Source organism: Vigna unguiculata, chromosome 7 (assembly GCF_004118075.2).
Source record: "Vigna unguiculata cultivar IT97K-499-35 chromosome 7, ASM411807v1, whole genome shotgun sequence".
Lineage (NCBI taxonomy): Eukaryota > Viridiplantae > Streptophyta > Magnoliopsida > Fabales > Fabaceae > Vigna > Vigna unguiculata.
The window spans coordinates 31,381,754-31,406,022 of NC_040285.1; the positions used below are offsets into that span (position 1 = coordinate 31,381,754).

A 24,269-nucleotide genomic window follows, 5' to 3' on the forward strand; every position below is an offset into this window, starting at 1 on the left:
TTTAGTCTAAAATGTCTCTTAAATATTTTTTTCTACTAATATTGTAATTTTTTTCTTAAATGTGAAAATAAATGTTTATTTTTACTAATCAAAACCATGTTGATCTAATTAAGATTAAATCAGTCGTAGCCTAATCAAATTAGATCAAGTTATGTTTAGTCAATTATGTTTGGACCTAGTTGAGTCAAGTTCATATAAGTTCAGTTAAATCGAGTCGAGCGAACTAAGTCAAATTAAGTTGGCATAGGCTTAGGTCAAGTTGAGTCAATTCATGTTTAGGTCAAACAGAGTTAGGGTGGGGTAATGTTAATTCTAGTTGGACTAGGTTCAAGTGGATCATAGTCCAATTAAGACTAAGTTAAACCAAACTTAGGTCAAGTTGAGTCGAACCTCACCCATATTAATTTAAGTCTTTTCACGACCAAATCAAGTTAAGTCGATTAAGGTCTAAGTCAAGCTAAATTAACCCATATTCGATCTCATTGAGTTAGTCAGACCGGTCATGCTGAGTCCACCATGGTCCAAGTCAGGGTAAGATCCCATTTAACCGTGTTTGGCTAAGCCTATACAGAGTCAAATTCAATTGAGTCTAACTTGGGATGGATCCAAGTGGAACAAAAAAAAATAGCTACATTTGGTCAAATTGTCTTGGGACGAGATATCAAGTTAGAGTCATGTCAAACTAAGTTATGTTAATTCCATATCACGTTAATGTATTTGGACTTATGTCAAGTTAAATCCTCCTATATATAACTCGATCCATATTATGAATACCAAAATTTGAATTTGAGAATAAAAGTAATTTTAAAATTTTGCTTTTTAGTGGGATTTGAAATTATTTAATTTGAAGCAATCCAAACTATTGTAATGAAATTTTCTAATTTGAAATTCTTTCGAGAATCCTTACGCAATCAACATATTTTCTTAGAAAGCATATTAAATTCCTAAAAACAAAAATAGTTACCTTCTTAAATCAAACACAAGTAAATTATTAGTTGTAGTTTATAAATTCGTGTTATGTATTGAAGTGTAGGTTCGATGAAAGTGAATGTTATATTGAGATTTGAATGGTGATTTTCGGTTGAAATGATTAGAGTAAAGTTTTTTAACACCGAAGAATTGTATTTGTACATTTTAAATCTTGCTAAGAAAGCTAAACACTGATAGAATAAGTTGTTTTATTATATTTTTTAAATAATTTTATTTTATGCATAAAATTTTATTCGGATTCATTCTCACTAAGGAAGAAGTGAGATAGAGCTAAATCTTCTCTATTTTTTTGGCTTTAATTTGATTGTGTTCTCTTTCAAATGAGAAGGTTTCCCTCAAATAAAAATCATACAAAAACCGATCCTTATTTCTGATATAGCCCAAGTTGTATTTTTCAAGTGTTATATACTTGTATTGTTTTTCTTTATTGAATTGTGAAATTATATGATATTATGATTTTAGATGATTTAATATTGATGTAATTGTTATTAGGAGACCCATGGATGATGATTACATGAAATTTCATTATTTAATGTTAAAAAAATCAAATGATATGTGAATTTTAATCTGAATGCATGTATCAAGTGCATAAACTCGTATGTCTCTTTACTTCACTTATAATTTTTAATCACAAATTAAAACAGTTGAATAGGAGTTATTCCACACTTCGAAGATCCCTCAAATCCATTGCAATCTTTGATTTATACAGTCATGATCTGTAAATGTAAAATATTTAAATGGGTCAAAATTTAAATTTTAGTAATTACTTCTTGCATCCCCTCAAATTTCAACTTGCACTCCCATCAAATATGTGAATGTTCAAAGAAACCTTATAGGGATTTTAATCCAGAAAAGGTTTCCGGAAAATATTCGACAAATTCATTAGTAGACCAAACCCTGAATCAGAATCTGCATCTGCAAGGTTAATGAAGTTCTTCCACAATGAACATTTCCACATATATGCTTCCAGAGTTTACTTTTCGGGACCACAACGTATCCATTCCGGAACTAATATTCCTGAAGACATTCGATATTTTTACAATATGAAACTCATTTTCCGGATGTCATGCTCACCTCAACTACTTCCACATTAATCTTTCTGGAATCATAAATTTTACTCTTTCGGAAATAAGAATCCCAAAAAACTGCATCTTACCTCTAACACTTATGAATATTGATAATGATTTTTTGGAAAGTCTATTTATGGATTTCAATTCTCAAAATTCTGACCTTGACCTTCAATGTTTTACCCGCTATTCATCATAAAAAAAATCTTCTATAACTCACTCTAACAACTTGTTTATGTTCTAAAAAATATCTGCTGAGATCCTATTTTTTTGAGGAAATCTACTGTTCAAGAGGATTGTAGAGAAAGACATGAAAGCTGATTTACTTTGTTCTTTTTGGGGTGGTGCAAGAGAATGACAGGGATGGAATAGAGGGATGGCTAAAAAATTTCATCCCTCTACGTGTGAACAGAGATAAGAGGATAATGGATACAAAATTACTATTTTATCCTCGTTCTATTAATTTATTAATATTTACCAATTTTAATTTTTTAGTAAATAAATATATGTAATTTTAGTTTTAATTTATTAATATAAATAAATAAATTTTTATTATTAATAAACATCTAAAAATCTAAAAGTTAAAAATATATAAACAATATATAATTCTATAAATTTTGAAAAAAAATATATTAAAAAATGTTACCTATATTATTTACAAACACAATCAAATTAAAAAATAAGTTCGTATCAAATAAACAAAAAAAAATTATATTTCAAAGACTTAAAATATATATATATATATATATATATATATATAACATAAATAAATTATTTTTCATGTAAACATTAAATTGATAAATTTCAAATTTAATTTTAAACAAAATAAATTTGATTATTCATTTTTTTATAAATATACTTTTATTATTTCATACAATTAATAGAAATAAAATAAAATACTCTAAATGATTTATATAACATTTTATATTACTCTTAACATTAGGGATATTTTGACATTCTCATTTTTTTATCTATTAAATTTTTTTTAATATGTCACATCACTCAATTCAATTACAAACTTTCACGAATTTCACTATCTAATCTACTCTAAAATTACTTCCTAATCTCTTAAAAAGAATAACATCAACTTCACTTTCTAATCATTCTCATCTCTTCCTCTCCCTCTCCTTCTAATCCTTCATCTCAAAAGAACAGGGCCTAAAGCTTGTCATGGAATTATAATTTTTGTGAACTATTATAATTTATCACGGATTTAAGTTGGATTGAGTTAAAAATATTTTAGTTTTTTTAAAATGTAAGTTGAATTGAATTTTATTTATGGTTTAATTACTTAGATGGTACTCACTTTGGGAGAGGTATGTCAATTTGGTACCCACTTTTAAAAAAGTGTCAATTGCATCCCAACTTTTGAAAAAATGTTTTCATTAGTTCCCTTCCAGACATAAATTATTAACATCGTTAACGGCGTGTCACGTGTCAGCTTGTAATTTTTTTTTTAAGTTTTTGAAAAAAAAAAAAACACGTATCAGGTTCCTGGTGTGACACATCGCATTGTTAGTGCTACTATATGAATGTTATACTAATTTTTTTTATTAAAATGAATTTTACCACTAAATTTTAATATAAATATCTAATACTTAATTTTGTAAAAATTTGATACTTAATTAGTTTTAATTTTATAAAATAAATGAATTTTAATAATTAAAACCATAGATACATAAGTAGAGACTAAATTGAATTATTGAAACATATATGAGGACTAAAAGGAAATCAACACAATGACATCTGATGGTGATATTGACACGTGGCATTGCATTGTCACGTGTCACACTAGGGACCGAAACATTTTTATTTTTTTGGATACATCTCCGTCTGAAAGGGACCTAATTGAAAAATAAAAAAAAAGTCAAAAAAATCACTCATCTCCAAAAGAAAGAGACCTAATTGAAGTAGTTCTTCAAAAGTTTGGATGCATTAGACACTTTTTTAAAAGCAGGTATCCGATTGACACACTTCTACCAAAGTGAGTATCATCCGACTAATTAAACCTTTATTTATTTAACTATATTAAACAAATTGGAATCGGATTATCATGTAACATATGAACAAAAATACTTTATTATTATTTTTTACCATTTTTAATTCTTTTTAATTATAATTATTTAATATTAATAATTATATAAATTGATAATTTAATCTTTTTAAATACTAAAATTTCGTTCAATAATATTTAAATAATTTAAATGCTTAATTTATTTATATTGAAATTATACATTTTCATGCATAAATTTTCAATTATTATCTATATTTATATATAAAAAAACTTATATATAAAAAAACTTATTTTTTATATACACAATTTTTATCTCGTTATACCCTTTATAATATAATTATTAACTGATTTTTAAAAAAATATAATCGTTAACTTTTTAGAAATGACCACTATTTTAAAATATTTTGTATAAAATTATGACGAATTTATCTTTTATATTTCTTTATTATATTTGTAGTTTTTTACGGGAAACATTCACGCACTACTATATTCTCATTTTTCTCTCTTATATATTAATTTAATCAATTTATACACACATATATATATATATATATATATATATATAATATAATATAATATAATATAATATAAATATTTAAAAAATAAACTTAATTACAACTTATATATACATGTTACAAATTTTTTTAATATATATATCAAATCACTTGACCTAGATACTCAAATTATTTTATTTTTTACTTTTGTAATTTCTACACTTGAAATTTTACACTTGTAAAAAATAAAATAATTTGAATATTTAAGTGTAGTGATTTGATATATAATTTCAAAACAATTATTTTAATATTTATATATAAATTAAACTTTTTTACTAATTTGATATCAAATTGGAAATGACAAAATTTGATCGTTTTAATTAATATGAGTACTAAATTGAACAAAAAATTTAAATAGAGAACTAAATTGAAAACAACTATTATCACTAATACGTGTCATTATATCACTATTATTATTGAGTTTGTGATGATGTTACAAGATGGGATTGGTTATTGTCGCTAGATAGTGCAATTAAAAATAAAATAAAAAAATTAGTTTATGCGTTGATATTCTAAAAAATATGAGAAAAACAAAAGTATATATCACTATTATTATTATTATTATTATTATTATTATTATTATTTAAAATTTAGTTACCCGTATCTCGTATAATCGAAAAAAAATTATACACATACATGGAATGAGTTGACTCGAAGGAAGTGATTCTGTTACATCGTTATTTTCTTTTTCTTTCAATTCAAAAGTTTTAGATTCCCACCCACACTTATAAAATCAGTTTTATGAAAAAAAAGTCCAAAACATTCAATTGAAAAGATGTATGTTGATATTTAAAAAAATCGTTAATTTAATTTCTGTATATCATGTTTCATATTAGTCTTAAAGATTAAGGCTGTGTTTTTTTATAGGTATAGATATGGGAGAGTGTGAAGATGGATTTGTGTTGATTTGGATAAATGAATTTGTGTGTTTTTTGAATGGATTTAGAAGGCAAAGTGAATGGATTTCGAAATAATTTTTTTTTTATATTTTTAATTTTAAAGAGATAGAGTATAAAAACTTTCTCATGATGACCAAAATAAAATTTTGCTGACCAAAAATATATATTTTTTAAATTTTTTATTAATGAAAATCATCGTATATATTTTGTTAATTTTAGAAAACTCATATTTTATCGATGAACTAATAGTGTAGATAGAATTTGATATCTAATTTATTTATATTATATGGATGATGAATGATGATAAATAACGTAAAAAATAGCGTAGTATTAGAAGAGGGGGACACGTGGGAGGGAAGGAGGGTGCATCCATCTATCGTCGTCGTCAAACTCTAACCCAAACCCTATCTAGCTTCGCTTTTGCCCCTTCTCATTCACTCTGCCCCAATTCCAAAATTCCCAACCCTAACCCTAAAACCGAATCTTCTGATGAAACTCGACACGCCATACTCCACGGTTTCAGAATCAGGTTCGATTCCCTAACCCCTTAACAAACCCCTTTCATCTCTTCGCAGTTTCTCCATGGAGGGCTCTGCAGAGGATCTCGGAGCCCCCGAGTCATGGGAGGTTGCGGATTTGGACGAGTCCATGAACCGCTTGAACCTCATGCTCTCTTCCAGCAAGGATTCCAACCATCCTCATCAACGTCTCTCCGACGATGAAGTTCCGCCGCCGCCACCGCCTCCTCCGCTCCCTTCAGCCAGTGGCGACAAGGTTTCCGATGACGTCGTCAATCAAGTCGATCAGTTCCTTCGGGAAGCCATTCAGAACCCTCGCGAACGACTCTCAAGTAGGTTTACCTTTACAAACATCAATTAGTTGGGGGAATGCATTTATAAGCTCTTGTTTGTTTCAACGTTTTTAGAGAAACTTTTACTTTGTTAATATTTCGTGAATTAATAGACTCTGAAATCCTAGATTTTCTTTTGTTGGGTGTTATATTGGTATATCAGGGAGTTTATTAGGTTCTGATTACTGTTAAAATTTCTGGGCTGTAATTAGCTAAAATGCCAGTTTAATTTTACGCCTGTGCGGTGTAGTTAGAGAAACAATTCCGTCATAGTTTCTGCATTTTCAAGTGTAGCTATCTTATGAAAGGATTTGGGTTTTTGAAGTGAAAGATTCTTATTTGGAATGTGCTTCTCGTTCTCTGCCCCCTTCTCACCAGGAGATATAATTCCTTATTCCTCACGTCTGTAGTGAATGCCTCATTTGAGAGGAGTCAAATCATATGAAAACTCAACCAAGCTGCTTCTTGACCTTAATTTTGAGTTTCAACTATCTAATTTATTGATCGCAAGATAATGTGTTTTGTTTGACTGGATTTGCGCAGAGGCCTTTTCCTGTGCCTTTCAGATTTAGAGTTTTCGGGGACTTTCTAGATATATTTTCCTGGGAGAGTGATGATACCTCCCTAAAATAAAAATTGAGGATGCAAAAACGTAGTTATTTATATTTTAAATTTTTTCACGTAAATGTTCTATTTATATCACGTGATTCACTTGCTTGCTACTTTTCCAATGATTTTATTTTATCACGCATGTATCATTTGTTTGGATCTAATAAGTGTTGTTTTCATAGAATTTTATATTGCTCCTCACTGATTAAGGTTTATAATTTGATATTCAGTCTTGAGGATGGAGCAAGATGTTGAAAACTTTATACGTGATCCAACTCAACAACAGCTTGAATTTAAGCAGCTTCCAACATCCTATTTGAGGCTTGCTGCACATCGGGTGGCTCAGCACTACTCATTACAGTCGATGGTTTTGCTAGATAATAGTTTACCAGATGGTTCTGGCTCAAGAATTATTGTTCGCAAAACCTCTGAATGTAGGCTTCCAGTTATTCGCCTTGCTGACATCCCAGTGAAATTATCATCAGAAAACAGTGCTGTCATGAAGGTTGCAATCAAACAGAGGCCACAGAAGGGAACACAGATACTTAGTAATGCAAATTCAAACTCAATGAAGAATAGTAACTCTAAAAGTGTGGAAGAGAGAAAAGAAGAATATAACCGGGCCCGCGCTAGGATTTTTAGTTCAAGCAATAATGGTGGAACTCTAGCTGGGAAGCCAGAGTGTGAGTCAAGACAGCAGGATAACTCATTGCATGTTTCGTTGGGGGTTCCTCGGGTTGAAGACAAATCAGCTTCGGTATCTGATGTCACTTCTGGTAGGGGGCTGGTTGAGTCTTCAACTAATACCAATAGGGCTAGAAGTAGGACAGAGAAGGAGCCAGTTGGTAGGTATAGGCAAAATAATAGGGTGGCTATATTTCGGGACCGTGAGGTTGATCGCAAAGATCCTGATTATGACAGGAGCTATGATAGGTATTTGTGCCTTTTACCTTGTTTGTCACACACTTGTTTGCTATGTTTTGTGATCTCGTTTTTTGTTCTTTGTAAAAAATAAATGGAAATGGTTTGAGTTTGATGGCATAAATGATTTCACGCAAAATTATCATAAATTTCTGTATGTTTTTTCATATTTAGGCCACACTTTCATTTATCTTGTAGTTATGGAGTTTATACAGAATATCTGATGTCAATTTATCATTCCGCACAACAAATGAATAATTAATAATTGATAACCACGACATTTGGACTTTGCAGTTAGCTCACATTAAGATATACTGTCCTATGCATACAGCTAGCACCTCCTTCGTATTGAAGATTTAGTTTGATGTATAGTCAACAAAATACTCAGACTTCCCTGTTTGTTTGCAAGTTCTCTTCAAACCTAGAAAGATTTGAATGATTGTTATGTTATTATTTTGATACTAAAATATTATTATAGCAGGAATCTGAAATATTTCTGCAGTTAATTTGAAATAATGTGGTGACTATTGAATATGGACTGTATTCCGGGTGGGGGGTTTCAGAACAGGCCAACTCATTCCATCCCAACCGCCACAAATGGTTGGGTTGGGCCTATGCTGGGCTGAAAATCCAACCTTTGGGTGAGTTGAATTGTCTGACTATAATTTTTTAAGAATGGGTTACAGAAGGGTGACCCTTCTACAAAAATAGCAAGAAAGTCTTATCCCATCAGGCCAGGTCGGCTACATGGGTCACACAATGTCATCCGGCTTGATTATAGACCATAGTTTCAGAGATGTAAATTTAATAATTGAAAAAAATATAAACCATCCAAACATAGCCCTTAATTATTTCATCAAAAACATCCTAATTCTTGAAACATCACCAATGGCATTACAAGGTCAAAGATACATGAATACTATAGTTCATTGACACACTAAGTCCATTGTCAAAAGTAAGTCATAATTCTCCAATAAACCATAAAGCAAATACCAAAGGCCATACTTAACTAAAAATGAATTAATAATGGGTCAGCGATCAGCCCAATCCAACCCATCTCAAAGCTATTTGCATGTGGGTACACGGGGTGGGTTGTAATGGGTCAGTAGGTTGAGTGATTCTACTCAGCCTGCCTTGTTTAACCAATGAGTGATATTCCTTAAGTTATAACAGGCCAACTCAATGGGTTGAATTGAATCCATTTTTCCATTTCCAACTCCAGGACAACACGTTTGTGTCTATCACCTATCATAATAATCAACCTTTTGGCAGGCTGATGTCCCAAGGAACTTGTCAGTTTCTTTGTTATTTAGCATGTGATTGTATGCAAGATAAAAACTGAGTTATATTTAATGCATGAATTAGCCTAGTAATCTACTTATAACTTGTATAGCAGGTACATGCAAAGATTTGATCCTGGTTTTGGGTTCAATGGAGGATCATATGCTATACAGCCAATGTATACGGCAGTATTGAATTACAACACTGAGTTTCCACAACTTGGATCCTCTCACAGACCCCAGCTTTCTGCTGAACACCAACCACGACCTCTTCCACAGCATATACCCGGGCCATGGGCTGCACAATCAGCACCTGCTGGACTTGGATATGGACATCCTGAGACCATGATGCCCCCATTTAATCCTAATCAAGTTGGTGCACACTCATCATCAACCATGTATCTGCATTCATCTCAGTATCCCTGTCAGCGCCCTGGAATGCCGTTTATCCATCACGAACATGTTCACCAACCCTTTGCACAGGTATAATGACAACCATAACCTCCAATCTATGTACCGTGTTTTGATATGGTCAATAGTTTTCTTGTTAGTTGCTTAATGTTTTGCTTGTGATATGTTTTGTTCTAACATGAACAAAAAGAAAGCAATTTAAAATTATTGTATAAAGCTTTAGTTACATAAATGTCCATGTTGTTCAAAGCCATTAAAGGAATTTGATGGCAGTTATATAGAGATGTAGATCAGCATTCTAATAATAAATGAGTGTCTATAAAACCGTGATGCAAGTTATGTTCCATAGTCTGCCAATTTGATTGATATACATGTATGGACATAATTATGCAAATTTTAATGTTCTATAAAATTATAATAGAACCATTTGATCAGTTATAGAGAAATAAAGCTCTATTGAAAAGTGATACTGTATTTTCTAATTAAATAGTAACCTTAAGATGTTGAGGTTTCTTTTCAATTGAGAATTTATTTGATTTAACCATGTAAACAGATTGAACCTTTTAAATAAAAAGCAAATTTCATAGACATATGCAGCATTTCAAAGTAACTTTGGTAGTGCAACTTTTGTATATTACATTATGTACACAGATATCGATCACAACATGACACTAGAACAATGATATTAGCCATGTATCATGTTAGTAATTACAAAACTTTCAGTACTAGCATATATAATTTCAATCACACTTGGCATTTTTAAACTTTGGAGGTAAGTTCTGTCAAAGTACTTATTTAAAGGATCCCCAAAACTGCGAGGATTTTTACACTGCAATTTAAACTATGTATTATCTTGCATTACAAAGCAAGTTTTTGCTTTACCTTTTCTTGGATTACACTTGAAAATTGTCTGTTTAGTCTTCTTAATTGGTGTCCTTTTAAGAAGTGTATTGAGCAGCACCTCTCTCTTATGTGTTGTAAATTCAATTTAATTCCATCTACGCTGCCATAATGCCATGTGATTTTTTACTAATATGATGTATGTTTATGTTACACATCGTGTGTTAATAGCGTAGAAATCTGTCGTTTTTTTGGCTTTGTTTTGGATATTGAAAATTCCACTCTTTCATTTACTTGATACTGCAGTCTCATCAGCCCCCACCTGATGCAAGTTTTGGATTGGCCCGGCCCCGGTGAGGGGCATGGGCCATGCCTGCACCCAGTCAGCCAGGGTACAAGATGTAAGATCTTGGGCTGCTGAAGCTCCAATTTTCTTTTAGCTGATTGGAGTGCAGGCATATAGGCTGAGTTTGGTTGGAATGAATTTGCATATTTCCGAAAGATCATCCTACCAGCATTGATCTATCCTTCCAATCTCGGCTTTACAGGGATGCTTCCTGCATCTTCCACCAGTCCGTGAATGTGTCTCTTGTAGACAATTGAATTTCTTGAGGAGCTTTTAGAGCGTCTACTGTTGATCATGAGGACTTCTTCACAGGAAACGGAGCCAAAAAAGTTTGTTCTTGACTTGGATGAAGGTATGTGTTAGTATATATAAAAATATTTTATCATATCTTTTAAATTCTTATAGAGTATTCTAAGTTTCGTTATTTCCTCATAATCTGTCAGGACCAGATATCATATTTACTTATCGTGCCATGATTTGCTTTTCTAATTAATTAGCTAAAGATTATGTGTAATGCAAGTAAACATTTGATTTTATGAACGCATCAATACATTGTAATACATCTCAGTTAAACATAAAGTAGTGTTTCATTCTCTTTCATCTTCTTTAATCTCTTATAGTTAACAGTGCAAAGCAAATTTTACATTAGCTTAGCGCTTGTCAAGCACATGATGATTGCAAATGAAGCATTTGTTAAAACGACCTTTGAAGGAATTTATTTAATTTTATATTTTGTGATTTTGTTGTTTTGGCTACAGCTCCCTCAACAAGCTTTAGGGGTTTCAGTTAAAGAGTAGTACGTCATTTGCCTTGAGGTTGCAGCAACTTTTGATGCTGAGATTTAACTGAATTTTCCAAGCTTTAGTCATGAGTCGCTATAATTTACAATATCGTCTGGTGAATTATCCTTGACCTCATGTATAATACATGACTAACTATAGATTTGAGTTTGTATATTTCACTCAGTTCTAACATTTCTTTTTCTGGATTTCCTTATTATCTTACATATATTATCAATTTTTTAGAGTATCGCCTATTTCCTACATTCTTTAATGTGCATTCAATGAGATAACCGATGCCCCGTATTGGTGGGAGTGAGAGGGGTGGTGAATGTTGAACTTGGCGATGTCTCTTATAGATAATTTATTTACAATGTAGTTTATGAAAAAAAACCCATTCATTGTTTTCGAGATTAATAGTTAGTACAATTAATGCATCAAAAGAAACATCCAAATTAACTTGCTGATCATCCTCAAAAGTAAAATAAAATAAAAGATAAAAGCAGTGATGGAATGCGGAGTGTGTTTGGCTCAACGCGTTCGGTTGCTGCCACATCTGTCACAACTTGCAGAATTGGAGGTGTAACCAGGAGTTGTCCATACCCACAACCAGGTATCGTCATAAGATTCCTCCACGTGGCGGGATTGCTACTAGTTTTTCACAAGTGTCTTTTGGTGTTTCATTTTACAGTATTACATGTTGAAGCAGGAACGTATATAGGATTATCTGTGGTCTGAGTTTTTCGCTAAAAGAAAGAATTCATAGAAGTTTTTATTTTTTGGTTTCATTAAAATGAAAGTAAAAAAAGGAGAGCATGCCTAAAACAATTTATCTTTACATTTTCTTGTTTTCATAGTTCAAACAAAGGGATAAGTGTTGCCGGGTTGATTGCAAGTAGTAACTAGTTGTAAGGTAGCCAATATTTAATCATTTTACTATATAAAATGACAAAACACCAACTGTGTTTGGGCGTGGTTTAATTTGAAAATCTTGATGAGTAAAGTTGATTTTAAGTACATATTTTAGAGTCCCTTTGTTTGATACTTTTGATAAAAAATAATATTATATTTTAAATATTTTATCGTATTATGAAGTTCAAGATTTTGAGATTTTGAAAAGAATTGACAGCATACTTTTGATTATTTTAGGCTCTATTGAGTAATTTCTCAAAAAATTGAAATTCTAGACACCATTTAATTGTATTTCTATAATTATAAATAAAATGAAACAGTTTCAAGTTTTCATAAACAATTACAACATTTCTAACTTTTTTTTTTGGCAGTTTAAACAATCAAAGCCTCTAACTTCTAATAATTTAATCATTTTTACGTATTGAAAGTCTGTCAAATAACTTCTAATAAGATTTTTTTTTTACTATATTTTGATAAAAGTGCCCTCATAAAGTGTTCTTGGGTGTTCATAGACAAAAAATGTACGAGTATGTAAACAAAAAGAGAAAAAAGTGAAACTGAAAATACTAGTCTCAGTTGAGAAAATTTTCAAACTTAAATACCACATCAGTGAGTATACGGGACTCCTAAAATTGATCTCCGCAATAAAGTTAAACCACTATTGATAACGGACAAAGAACGATATTGTTAGGAGACTGTCCTGTGTTTTATGAACGACTGAGGTTAGAGCAATGGAGTCTGCACTTAATTGGACATAAAATAAGCCTATTTCAAAATAGTAGCTTCCAAGTCGGTGACTCAGGATATCATGATGTAATTACTTGTTAGAGGTCTGAGTTCTTAGGTTTAAAATTCGAATATCCATAATCGGGTAGCAATTTCATTAGCACATTATAATTCTACCAGAAAATAAAGTTATCCCTCACCATACATTTGTGTTGCTGGTGCATCGCTTGAAACATTTTCATTAGAAATAATATGCATTTCATAGGAAAACAATTACTGACTAGGCTCCAAGTGAAAAACAGGACTACTAGTGTTAAATATGAGAATAGACTTTGAGATTTCAAGGTGCCACTCTAACTATCTACTCTGACATTGTAAGAACCGCTGACAAGAAAAGCCATGCTTTAATTTAACGTATTTACAAGTACCCCTTTTTGGGCAATTAAAAAGAATTGCAAAAGAAAAACCTGGCATAATCCATCTAAAAGTCTGGTAAGAAAGTTCATCTGCTTGAGTTCAAGGAGGAAAACAAAGTTTTGTGCTAAAGATTGAAGCAGGGAAGCAAAGCCATCGTAAAATATAGTGCTTAGCACTTACTCGGGAAAACGTTATAAAACATAGCTCAGCAATCCACAGTCAGCATCTTGTCTACGCTTGAAAAGCTTTGATAGAAACCTTTAAAATGCTTGTAAGCAATGTCGATATCTTCCTTCCCACACATTTCTCTTATACTGCAATCCAAGTAAAAGCAGACTCGACTATAATTATAGGATTTCAATAAGGCGGCAAGAATGTGACTAGAATAACAGCTAATGTGCTCAGGATGATAACAAAACAATAATTATAGGCAACATACCAACAACTTGCACTTTATTCTAAAAGAGAAATTAATGCCTTAAATGTAAATACCGAATACCACAAATTGATTCCCCCCACTCTGTTTAAAAGTACTAACAAATCCTATGGTCTGACTTTCATCTTTGCTCATTTCATATGCAATATGTATTTGAACTGACTACCAGACTTGTTTTTGACATGGTGACAAAGGCTTTAATTGAATACATGCTTTATTTTATTGTCCCTCTAAAAGAAGTTTTCATGCAAAAATCATTTGATACCTGTGCATTGAAAGTTGAGCAATTCCACAGTCAACAGTTCGGATGCCAACTCCAGAAGCAAGTATTGGACCTATGGTCGATCCGCATCCCATGTCATTTCTAACAGCAAAGTCCTACAATTTGAGTAAACAAAATTTACGTAATGTAACGATCAACAAATCAGAAAAGAAGACACAACACTCTCCTCGTCGACACACTAATTTACATTTTCGATTATTCATGCGCTTTACTGTCTGTTTTCCTGTAGTGATTCAAAAGTTCCTTTCGCAAAGAGAAAGAGCTTCCTAAAGAGTACACTAACACAGTAGCATTAGTAAGTTATCTCAAATGGTCTGTGATTAACAATATTACTTATAGTATAAAATAATTGATGTAATGGAAACTGATATGCTAGTTCATAAATGGACGGTAATATATTGCTAAGCTGTCATGCACATCTAAACTATCCACCAAAATGCTAGTGAAAAGTGCAGGAGTTGATGCAGACATACAAACTTGTTCGTATTAGGAAGTTCTAGATCTAAAACAAATTAGAAGAGAGAAGTATATACTCCCCACCAAGCATAACTTGAGTCTTCTTATTTGTTGTTTTTATTTCTGTGCATCGTACACGTAGATGAATAAAATTACTTTAATTTGATTTAATTAAAAAGCAATTTTTTATTTTTATTAAGTTCTAGTTTAAAATATATGTCCGATTCATGAATTTGTAATGGATGAACCTTTAAGCTAATATATATCGAGAGATTAATTTTAATCAACACTGAGCAAAGTACAAAGATTGTTAATGTTAAGACTAGCACCGATGGTGGCGGATATAATAAGACAGGTAAAAGATACTCTCGGATAATTTCATTGGATACTTGGTCTATTATTCTTGGCGATGGAGTTAGGTTGTAAAGTGAAAAGGTTTAAATACAGTAATTCAAATAACTAAAGATAACTTAAACCAAACAAATTATCCAAAGTAGTAACTCAAATAACTAAGGTAGTTCAAGAGAATTTTAACTAACATTGAGAGAAGCAATTCAGGAAAAATTACTCAATCGAGGAGAAGTTAATAGATTAAACTTAGTTTGATGCTCCTATATTTCATATTGTTGACGTGTCAATAAAATAATTTGCATTTCAGAGTTCAGACTTTATAAATAGGTGTTTCATGGGTATAAATTAATGCAACCAAAAAGAAGAATAACCTGAGTAGGAAGGTTGTAGATTTTTCCAACTTCTTTAAAAAGAAAAGATGTGATTCCACTAGTAGCATAGCGCTGGTTTGCATTGTGCTTAATTACCAATCCTTTCTGCAGCTCTGGTCGGTGGAGTTCTTCGTGCTTATCCATAAAATTCGGATGAACTCCATGGGCCATATCCGCGGACACTATTCAGCATAGAATCCAAAAGATACTTTAGTGATCCCCAATATAAAGCCAATAGATACATAGTGAATAATATTATAAATCACATAAAATACAAATGGTACAGCAGTAGTTGCTGTCCTAGAGTAGCAGACTCTTACAGAGATGAGTTCCCAGTCCATACTTAAAAGAAACAATACACACAATTGACATAACCAACTCTCTACTACACACACACACACACACACACACACACACACACACACACACACACACACACACACACATATATATATATATATATATATATATAACTGATTAACAGGAACTTTCAGTATGACATGAAGATGCCACATGCCCTCTTTTGATATACACTTTGCAGATGGGTGATATTCCTTGGGACAGGATCTAATAATGGATTATTCCTGGTTTATTTGGACCTTTAAATTTACTATTGCTTATTACTATTTTCCATTGAGTATATGATCTTTTTACCTAAATAGGAATATTATATTATTACTAGATTTAACATCTAACTAGAAGGAAAATTTTTAATGTTGCAGGACAAAATCATAAGCACATATTAATTAAATCCAGAGAGAAATCCATGCTTAACCTCTTTCCCTGTTTTTGTTTTCCAAAGCTAAGTTTGTACCCAAAAAATCAAATTAGCATTCTAATAGATCTAGCAACCAAAGAAGGTTCCACACCACACCATTCTTATTTTACATTTCAAATTATCAACTGTCCAGCCAAAGCCCATAATGTGTGAGCCTTAAGCCTTTCCAGAATCAATCGTAATTAGGTATTCTGGTCAATCTATAACACATGAGGAATAACCGAAAGTTTGCAAACAATCCATAACCACGATATTATAATCAAGCTGGTGTTATCAACCCTTGTGTATAATGTCACAAATTTACTTTGGAAAGAAAACAAGTGGATAATATACCAAGAAATGATTGACGAATAGTGCGTTCAAAAGAGCCTTCACCAACATAGTTATTTGCCAAGTCACCAACTATACGCCTCATGGCCTGAAACATGGTGGGTGCTCCAGCTCCTTGAATAGAACCTGAACCCACCTAAATAGAGGCAGTTAGACATATCATCCAAAAATCATTGGTGAAATGTCATTTTATACTTCAATAAGGTTGATGATATATCAAGAAATGTCATATAAGGAAACAATTCCATCTAATCTTGCATTTTAATAATATTTATTATTAAAAAAAGGGATCTTCTTGCACGTAACTTATTCGATGCCTCGCCCCAAGTGGATGGAACGAATTAATAGAAGAATTAATTGCTTCTCAACATTGTCTCAGGGATTGAGACCCCAAAAGGGTTGAAATAACCTACTTTGTGTCTGGTGTGCAAGGTTAATTAATTTAGTCCTTGCTTTTGGATTGAAGAAAAGCAATTATGATCTTTCTGTTTGCTACTTTATTCTAATGTTCTACCAACATGGTAGTATATGGAGATGATATACTTGTAGTTGGGACTGAAACCCTAAACTACGCCCTACGGGTATTTTTTTTTTCTTCAATTATAAACAATTAATCTGTGCTTTTGGTGAATCCCATGTATTTTGATCCTAATTTGAACAATTTTCAACATAATAAGCACATAACCTATTGTTGGCAAGAAAAAAGGGACAAAATATGACATCTATAAGCATTAAGCATACAAATCAAGAAAAATAAATACCTCCTCATTGTCAAATAGAGCAACCATCCGAATTGCATGATCACTTGCTAAGTTATCAGGAGATTCACATGAATCAATAAGCGCCCTTAGTGCACAATAACTTGAAGCCAGATTATCTAATCTTCCAGAAAATATAAATTCATTGTTTCCACCTCCAAGGCAGCTAGGTTGAGTGTCACAAACATTCAGTTCAATGTTCACTATGTCATCAACATCACAGCTCAATTCATCTGATAGTACCTGAGAATTAATATAAGGGCTACTGTAAAGAATAGTAGTCAAAGGACAGGTAATTCAGTAATTTATAGTTAAAAAAAAATTAAGATCATAATGGATAAACTATATCAGAATTCCATTCGAAGAATAAAAGTATATCAGTTCTTAAAACACATAGAAATCAATCTAGTTTGAGTGAGGAACCGATTCCAAAATCCAAGCTAACTCAGGCATTGAAATAAAAAATCAGAGGCATCAAACCATTCCCATGTGAATTCATTTAGCATCATTAGAAGTTAGGCTGTTGTTATCATTTTCACACAGTGTTCCTTGTTCCCTCCTTTTTTCTTAATTACCAGCTACTCTAATTAGCCAATTCAATTCCTTCTCACATTCTTTTTATTTGAGAACTAATATATGAAAGCAATAAAACATCTTGTTTTACAGTACTTAGTCTCAACACAATCATTACTTTTTCTGACTTAAAATCTTCCTCCCCAATGTCTAATGAAACCAATTGATTGGTATATTGCTTTGTAATGCACTAAAGAATATGTGTACAATTTCCTGTCACTAATAAAGTTCTACTACAATAGAAGAATGGTAATTTTAAAGGTGAAATATGTTTCTTATAATACTTCCTCCGGTCCTTTGTAAGACACATTTTTAGAAGAAATTGTTGGTCCTTTTCAAAAGGCTTTTTATAGTTTCTATATAATTTTGGATTTATTTTCCTTGTTTAAGTATTATAAGTATTTTGTGTTTTATGTTAATGAATAGTAAGGAAATAATTTAAAAACTTATTAATAATGAAGGTCAATTTGGTACATTGGTAACATTTTAAAATAGAATATCATCTAAATTAATTACCATTATTGTCTGCATGATTTTATTAGAAGTGTCTCAAACCAGAAAGAATAGTGAACAACAATTGAATTGACTTCGCCACTAGTATTTCTTTTCAAGTCAAATTTTATTGACAAGGGTTTGAAATCAATATCTTTTTCATTGGATTTGCAGGGTTTCTGTCATGTGACCGTTGCAATACATAATATTTAAACGAAGTGCAGCTAGTTTGAATTGAACATGGCGTATGTTCAAACTTTTGACAATACTTCACATTCAACTTGAAATAACCAAAGACAATAGCTACCTGCATTAGCAGCGAATGATGATAAGATTTGGATGACAATGCACCATTCTTCTCCTTGGATTCCGAAGAAGTGTCCTCAGATTTTATTGAGAGTAAAGGAAGAAGATGAGTCTCTAGATTTGGTTTGAAACCATCTTGGTTCACTGTTCTAAACAATAAAACAAACAAGAGAGGGTGATAGGATCTGCTGCTAGCTGCATGTTTCTGTTTCAGAACAGTGGCAAATGACAAAAAGTACAGGAAAAAACAATACTGGGGCCAAATAGGAAAACCAGATAAATTCCCACCAAGTTACCAGTAACAGTGTTTTGATAGTTATTACACAATAGCCTACAATAATTGAACAACTTCAATTTTATAAAGCACAACAAAGTTGTTTCAGCTTGGACAAGAACACCAGCAACTGTATCAGTACAAAGATAACCATAATCTTCAGTTTTGCACAACCACACGAGACTTTATTACCCGATATATCAAGTATGACCTTAAATTTGATAAAATATAAATGCAAGTGACACAATCTAGAATCATGGTCATTTCACTAAAAGAAAAATCATTTTTTAACCCCCGATCTACTTCTGTTGTATTTTTAAATAAACCAAAATAGAAAAACCCATTCGTTATTACCCATTCCATTCTAAGATGTCCACCGAATTGGCAATCAATACTATGTGGTGAATGTATTGGATCCAAGACAGTTCCTAATGAAGACGATAAAAGACTACCGAACGGTTTTCCGACTACATAGTCACAGGAAAACAAACAACAGAAAAAACCAACTTAACAGAGAAAAATAATTAACCAACTAGCTTAATAGAAGGCATAAAAGTTACAGTAATATATACCGGTCCAGATGAATGGCGAGTGTAGGAATGCGCAAAATGGGTCTATCGACTTTGACAAGCTTATGCACAAAAGAATTTTGGCCATTTCTGAGAATGACCCTCCCAGCAACACTCAAATCCCTATCAAACCAAGTGTACCACAACCCAGCCCCATAAGTCTGCACATTCACCATGGAATAGTTACACTTGCAGGACGCCGTTTTGGGCTTCAGTTTCAGGCAGGGGCTGTCCGTGTGCGCCGCAATCACGTGAAAAGGATCGCCCACATTGTACCTTCACAAAACGACGCCGTCAAAGAGAACCGTAAAGAAGGACTACACAGCGCAGAGAAAGCGAAGAAAGAAGCGAACTCACTTTTCTCCGACGGCGAAAGCGACCAAACAGGACATGTTGCGCGTGAAGAAGTACCGTCCTCCGGGCTTGAGGTCCCAGTCTTGATTCTCGTTGAGCATGTGGAAACCGGCGGCGAGTAATTGTCGTTTAGCTTCCGCTGCACAGGAATTGAAGGTTAATCGAATCTTGGTTTAGGATAGGGATATTGATTGTTGAGTGTTGTAAGAAGAAGACCTGTGGCGTGGAATTGAGTCCAGGAATGGTTCAGGTAATGGAGGAGGTCCGGGACGATGGAAGTGGAAGCGTGAGGCTTGGAATTGGAATTGATGGAGCAGAAGGCGCGACGCCGTGTACATTTCCCGGAGAACGGTGGATTTGGGAAGAGGAGAAAGGCCGATGAGGGTTTCAGTTTGAGCTTGAGCGATGGAGAACGAGAGTGAAGCAGAATCTGCGGTCCTGTTATCGACGCCATTTTTCTCCTTGCAAATTCACCACATCAGATTTGATACCTTTGATTTTGAAGCTCTCTGTTGTATGAATATCTCACTCTTTCACCCACTTCTCAATACATTTTTTATATTGTGAATTACATTTTTTGTAAATAACAACACTTTTATATTTAAATTAAAAGTTAATAATTTTAATAAATATTACTAATTAATTGAACGTTTTAATCCGAGTCTTGTATTTCACATATAAAACTCTAAATAAAAATTTCGTTTGCGAGTTAGTGTAGTTATTAATAATTACACGAGTATATTAGAAATATTACAAGCTACAGCAGTAACCAAGTTATTTAATAACCTCAGACAAAATAAACTTTCAGAGATTGTTTTGCCAATACAAGAAAAGACAAGAGATGGTGGGAAAAGGCTACAACCTATAGCTGATCAAAGTAACAAAGACCTAATTAAATAGATAATCTAATCCAGCTTGATTTACTGGATTAATTATATTTGACATATTATTATTATTATTGCAATAATTTAGGTGTAGAAACTATAACTGGAGGCATCGGCAGCGATATTCCTCAAGCCACCAATAGTTGATGCCAACATAATGCACACTCCTATGTATATTGCAGCCTGAAAGACACATAAACTGAGGGTCAATGCATGAGGGAAGCATCTCTGACATCATCTGAATTTAGTATTCTATTTTAGAATGTTTCCTTCAAAATTGTTAATCATTACCCAATTGATGAACCAGTTGATGCTGAATCTTCTTGGTTTCTTGATTATCAGCCACATTATACTGGGAAGCTGAAACAGATAACGTGCCAGATTATTGTTTTTCTATTTTTAACATGAGGAAATTGAGAGAGCAAGAGAGCCTTACAAAATACGAAGTGGGAGCAAAACCAAATCCACCAAAGAACCCAAGAAGATCGCCAAAGAAAGGAAAAGTGACCCCAATGAATAACGTAAAAGCTGAAACATTTTTAAATTTCTTGTCACATTAAGACTTTTCATGGTAACAACTAGTCTTCTACCCCTTGCTCTGCACTACTCAACAAATAAACAATTTTCTTTTTTGCAGTTTCAGCATGGATAAGTTTTCAGTTTTGACATCTCACCAACATAAGCAGATCGAGAAACAAGTCTGAGTGCTAATCCTGAAGGGAAGTTGAATCTTCTGGTCATCAATCTCTCAATCAAGTCAAAAACAGGCATAGCATAAACCTACATTGATGATATTCTCCACAACAATTATTTAAGCAACATAACTAACTTGGGGTAGAAGAAGCTCTTGGTTTTTGCATTCTGACCTGGTAGCTACCGACAACATGGACAAAGACCATCAAGTTAGCAGAGGCAATAAGCCATGCAGGTCTTTCTAGTGCCATAAGCACATTATCCTCAACAACTTGCCCAAATGCCCAGTATCCTATTAGTGCAACTGGGAAATAGCATATTGCATTAATAAAATAGGCACCGAGAGCACCGTGCCACATTGGTATCTTTGATGGTTTCTCAGGGGTCGATGGAATTGTAGCCTGAATTTCAAGGGCCACTGCGTGGCCAGCAAATGCAAATGAGATTTGACCTAGCGCATTGAAGATCCGGAACATGAAGTCAGTGTTGCTGGTTCTCTTGTAAGCATAGCTAACATTCTCAATCCGACCTCTGGTCAAGCAAGCCAACCAGGCTATAGTTGAATAGCTTCAACCAGAAACCTCATCAAAGTAAGTTATAGTGTTATTGAAATAATAATAATAATAATAATGACAAAACGTAGATGCAGTTTCTTCTTGAGTGTTTTGGTGTTGCTTTTTTTCAATAAGAGTTTACTTTGGTGATCCATGTAATGAAAGTTTTCATTCAATTTCAACATAGATTATTGAGGTAAAACTCCACTTCTAATTGGAGAACCAGATAAAGAGAACCAGATAAAAACACCGAGGTAAACTAATAGCAATCACTACTTTACTTATAATCTGTTACATGCTTTACTTTTACTTTCATCGCATCACGTGTTAATATGTCTTGGAAACTGCAATATATCAAACGAAAAGAACATTTCAAAGTAGTATAGTTTGGTACTGTAAGAAGAGTATCACCTCCTTCTAAATTTTACTTGTAATATAAAAACAAGGATCAAGAGTTTGGAAAAGTATGATATTGTCTATCAAAAGCTCAACTACCTTGAGTTTAAAGGCGACATACCTCTGCTTCTGTTTTGTTTCACTATAGAAGCAAACACGTTGCATCTTTCATTTAATTATCTTTTCAATCAACTTGTTAGTTTCAGAGATAGATTATTAGTCTTATCTCATGTTTTTGTTTATTTTTGGAAGAATACAAATTATATCTCTTCCTTGGGGCCTTGTAAGGAAGCTAGCTAGCACTCAGGAATGATGAATTATCAAGTTCAAAGGATAGTATTTAATGAAATGATAGATATATGGGATGATGAAGCACCTTAATGACATGACTGCTGCAGCTAAAGAAACACCAGCAACAGAATTGAAATTGGGAAGCTGAGAGAGAAAGAAATGGATGGCACCAAAGATGAGAATCCAGTAAGACTGTTTGAGTTGTGTGCAATCGATGCATGCTATCTCCATGAACTTCTTTAGGCACTTCCCCCCAGTAACCATGTAGACAATATCACACCCAACCTGGACTATTAGCTGCTGGGGGAGCACAATCCACGGCCCAAGTTTTGGTCCAAAAGCATGTCTACCAAGATCAATGTAGCGATCAAAACGAGTTCCAGGAACACACTCATGCAACTGGATCATTTGCCACATTGTGTTTAAGGTCAGGCACCATGATAACAACAACATCAAGATCCCTGGGCCCCTGCACACAAGAGAAGAGATAATAAACATTCAGCAACAACTCATGTTTAACAACTTACGTTTTTAGGCCTTGTTTGAATAAACCTCTCTAAAAGTGTTTTGAACAGAAGTATGAAATGAACTATTTTCTAAACTTAGTTTATAAAGAAGTTCAATCTACTTTATCTTTTTTATTTTCTTCCCTTGATAAGTGTTCAAGAGAAACTGGTTCAAACATGTGATATTGTGTTTCAGTTTACCATCCAAGATATGCCATGGCATTGGGCAGGCTGAGAACACCAGCACCGATCATGGCTGTCACAGTGTGGAAAGTTGAGTACCACCATTTGGCCCGGCGAGAGGGTCCATTGTCCATCCATTTTTGCTCTGATTGAACTTCCTGCAATAGCAGAAGATACACAAAATAATAAGAGGACTAATGCAATATACACACTGTAACGTATTAGAAGGTAGAGAAGAAGCTACCATTTTAGCTAAATCACAAAGAATGGAGAAAGAGACACCCTTAGGATTTTGAAGTTAAAGTGATGTGTGGCTATATATATATATATATGGCAGTTGAATGGTAACAAATACAGGTTCAGATAATGATAAAAACGAGTTCGATTTCTCTACTAAATTCTTTTATGTTGTTCTCTCTTCAGTACTAAAAATACATTACTTTGATATTTTAAAACTTCAAAAGTAGTGGACATCAATATATTTTTAAGATTCATTAGAAAAACATCACATAAAAATAAATAAAGAATCCAAATTCGGTAAAATCATAACAAATACGTATTTTGGCTGGTTGCAGCACTTTGAGTTGAGATTAAAACAAGAGAAGGTGGAAGAATTCAAGGGACATGTATGATAGGCATAACAAGTCGTACTAGATAGTGGCTAGATGAGGTAAACCCACTACACACCAACACCAAAGGAAGACTGTGAGGAATTATTTTATAATGAAAATGTGATTCTGGTTAATTATATTTAATCTGACTCTTCCTGAAATTCTGGCCAGTTACAATGTAGGAACTTTAGGGTATATTATAGAG

At 32.9% G+C, this 24,269-nt stretch overlaps 3 protein-coding genes across 6 annotated transcripts; 1 reads left to right on the forward strand and 2 right to left on the reverse strand.

Annotated features, from left to right (window-relative positions):
• Positions 1-5,860: 5,860 nt before the first annotated feature.
• LOC114191535 (R3H domain-containing protein 2-like) lies at positions 5,861-11,824 on the forward strand. 4 transcript variants are annotated; one of them, XM_028080756.1, is made up of 5 exons: positions 5,861-6,374; positions 7,214-7,916; positions 9,298-9,667; positions 10,984-11,133; positions 11,540-11,824. In XM_028080756.1, the coding sequence occupies exons 1-4, from the start codon at positions 6,107-6,109 to the stop codon at positions 11,056-11,058; spliced, it is 1,416 nt and encodes a 471-aa protein (XP_027936557.1). In that variant the 5' UTR covers positions 5,861-6,106; the 3' UTR covers positions 11,059-11,133; positions 11,540-11,824. The 4 variants fall into 4 exon arrangements, with proteins under 4 accessions (XP_027936557.1, XP_027936559.1, XP_027936558.1 ...); XM_028080758.1 differs by having other exon boundaries at positions 5,862-6,374; positions 10,742-11,133; XM_028080757.1 differs by having other exon boundaries at positions 5,863-6,374; positions 9,301-9,667.
• A 1,609-nt stretch (positions 11,825-13,433) lies between these two features.
• On the reverse strand, positions 13,434-20,503 carry LOC114190714 (probable aspartyl aminopeptidase). Its single transcript, XM_028079696.1, has 9 exons — positions 20,163-20,503; positions 19,950-20,085; positions 19,596-19,868; positions 18,751-18,898; positions 17,382-17,621; positions 16,624-16,756; positions 15,513-15,694; positions 14,317-14,429; positions 13,434-13,929 (listed from the first exon to the last, which is right to left on the reverse strand). Exons 1-9 carry the CDS (start codon positions 20,398-20,400, stop codon positions 13,821-13,823), a joined length of 1,572 nt encoding a protein of 523 aa, XP_027935497.1. The 5' UTR covers positions 20,401-20,503; the 3' UTR covers positions 13,434-13,820.
• Positions 20,504-20,687: 184 nt separating this feature from the next.
• Positions 20,688-23,958, reverse strand: LOC114190715 (lysine histidine transporter-like 6). The gene is made up of 8 exons (XM_028079697.1): positions 23,698-23,958; positions 23,472-23,611; positions 22,850-23,233; positions 21,697-22,090; positions 21,505-21,610; positions 21,267-21,358; positions 21,122-21,190; positions 20,688-21,013 (listed from the first exon to the last, which is right to left on the reverse strand). Exons 1-8 carry the CDS (start codon positions 23,698-23,700, stop codon positions 20,915-20,917), a joined length of 1,287 nt encoding a protein of 428 aa, XP_027935498.1. The 5' UTR covers positions 23,701-23,958; the 3' UTR covers positions 20,688-20,914.
• Between the last annotated feature and the right edge of the window lie 311 nt (positions 23,959-24,269).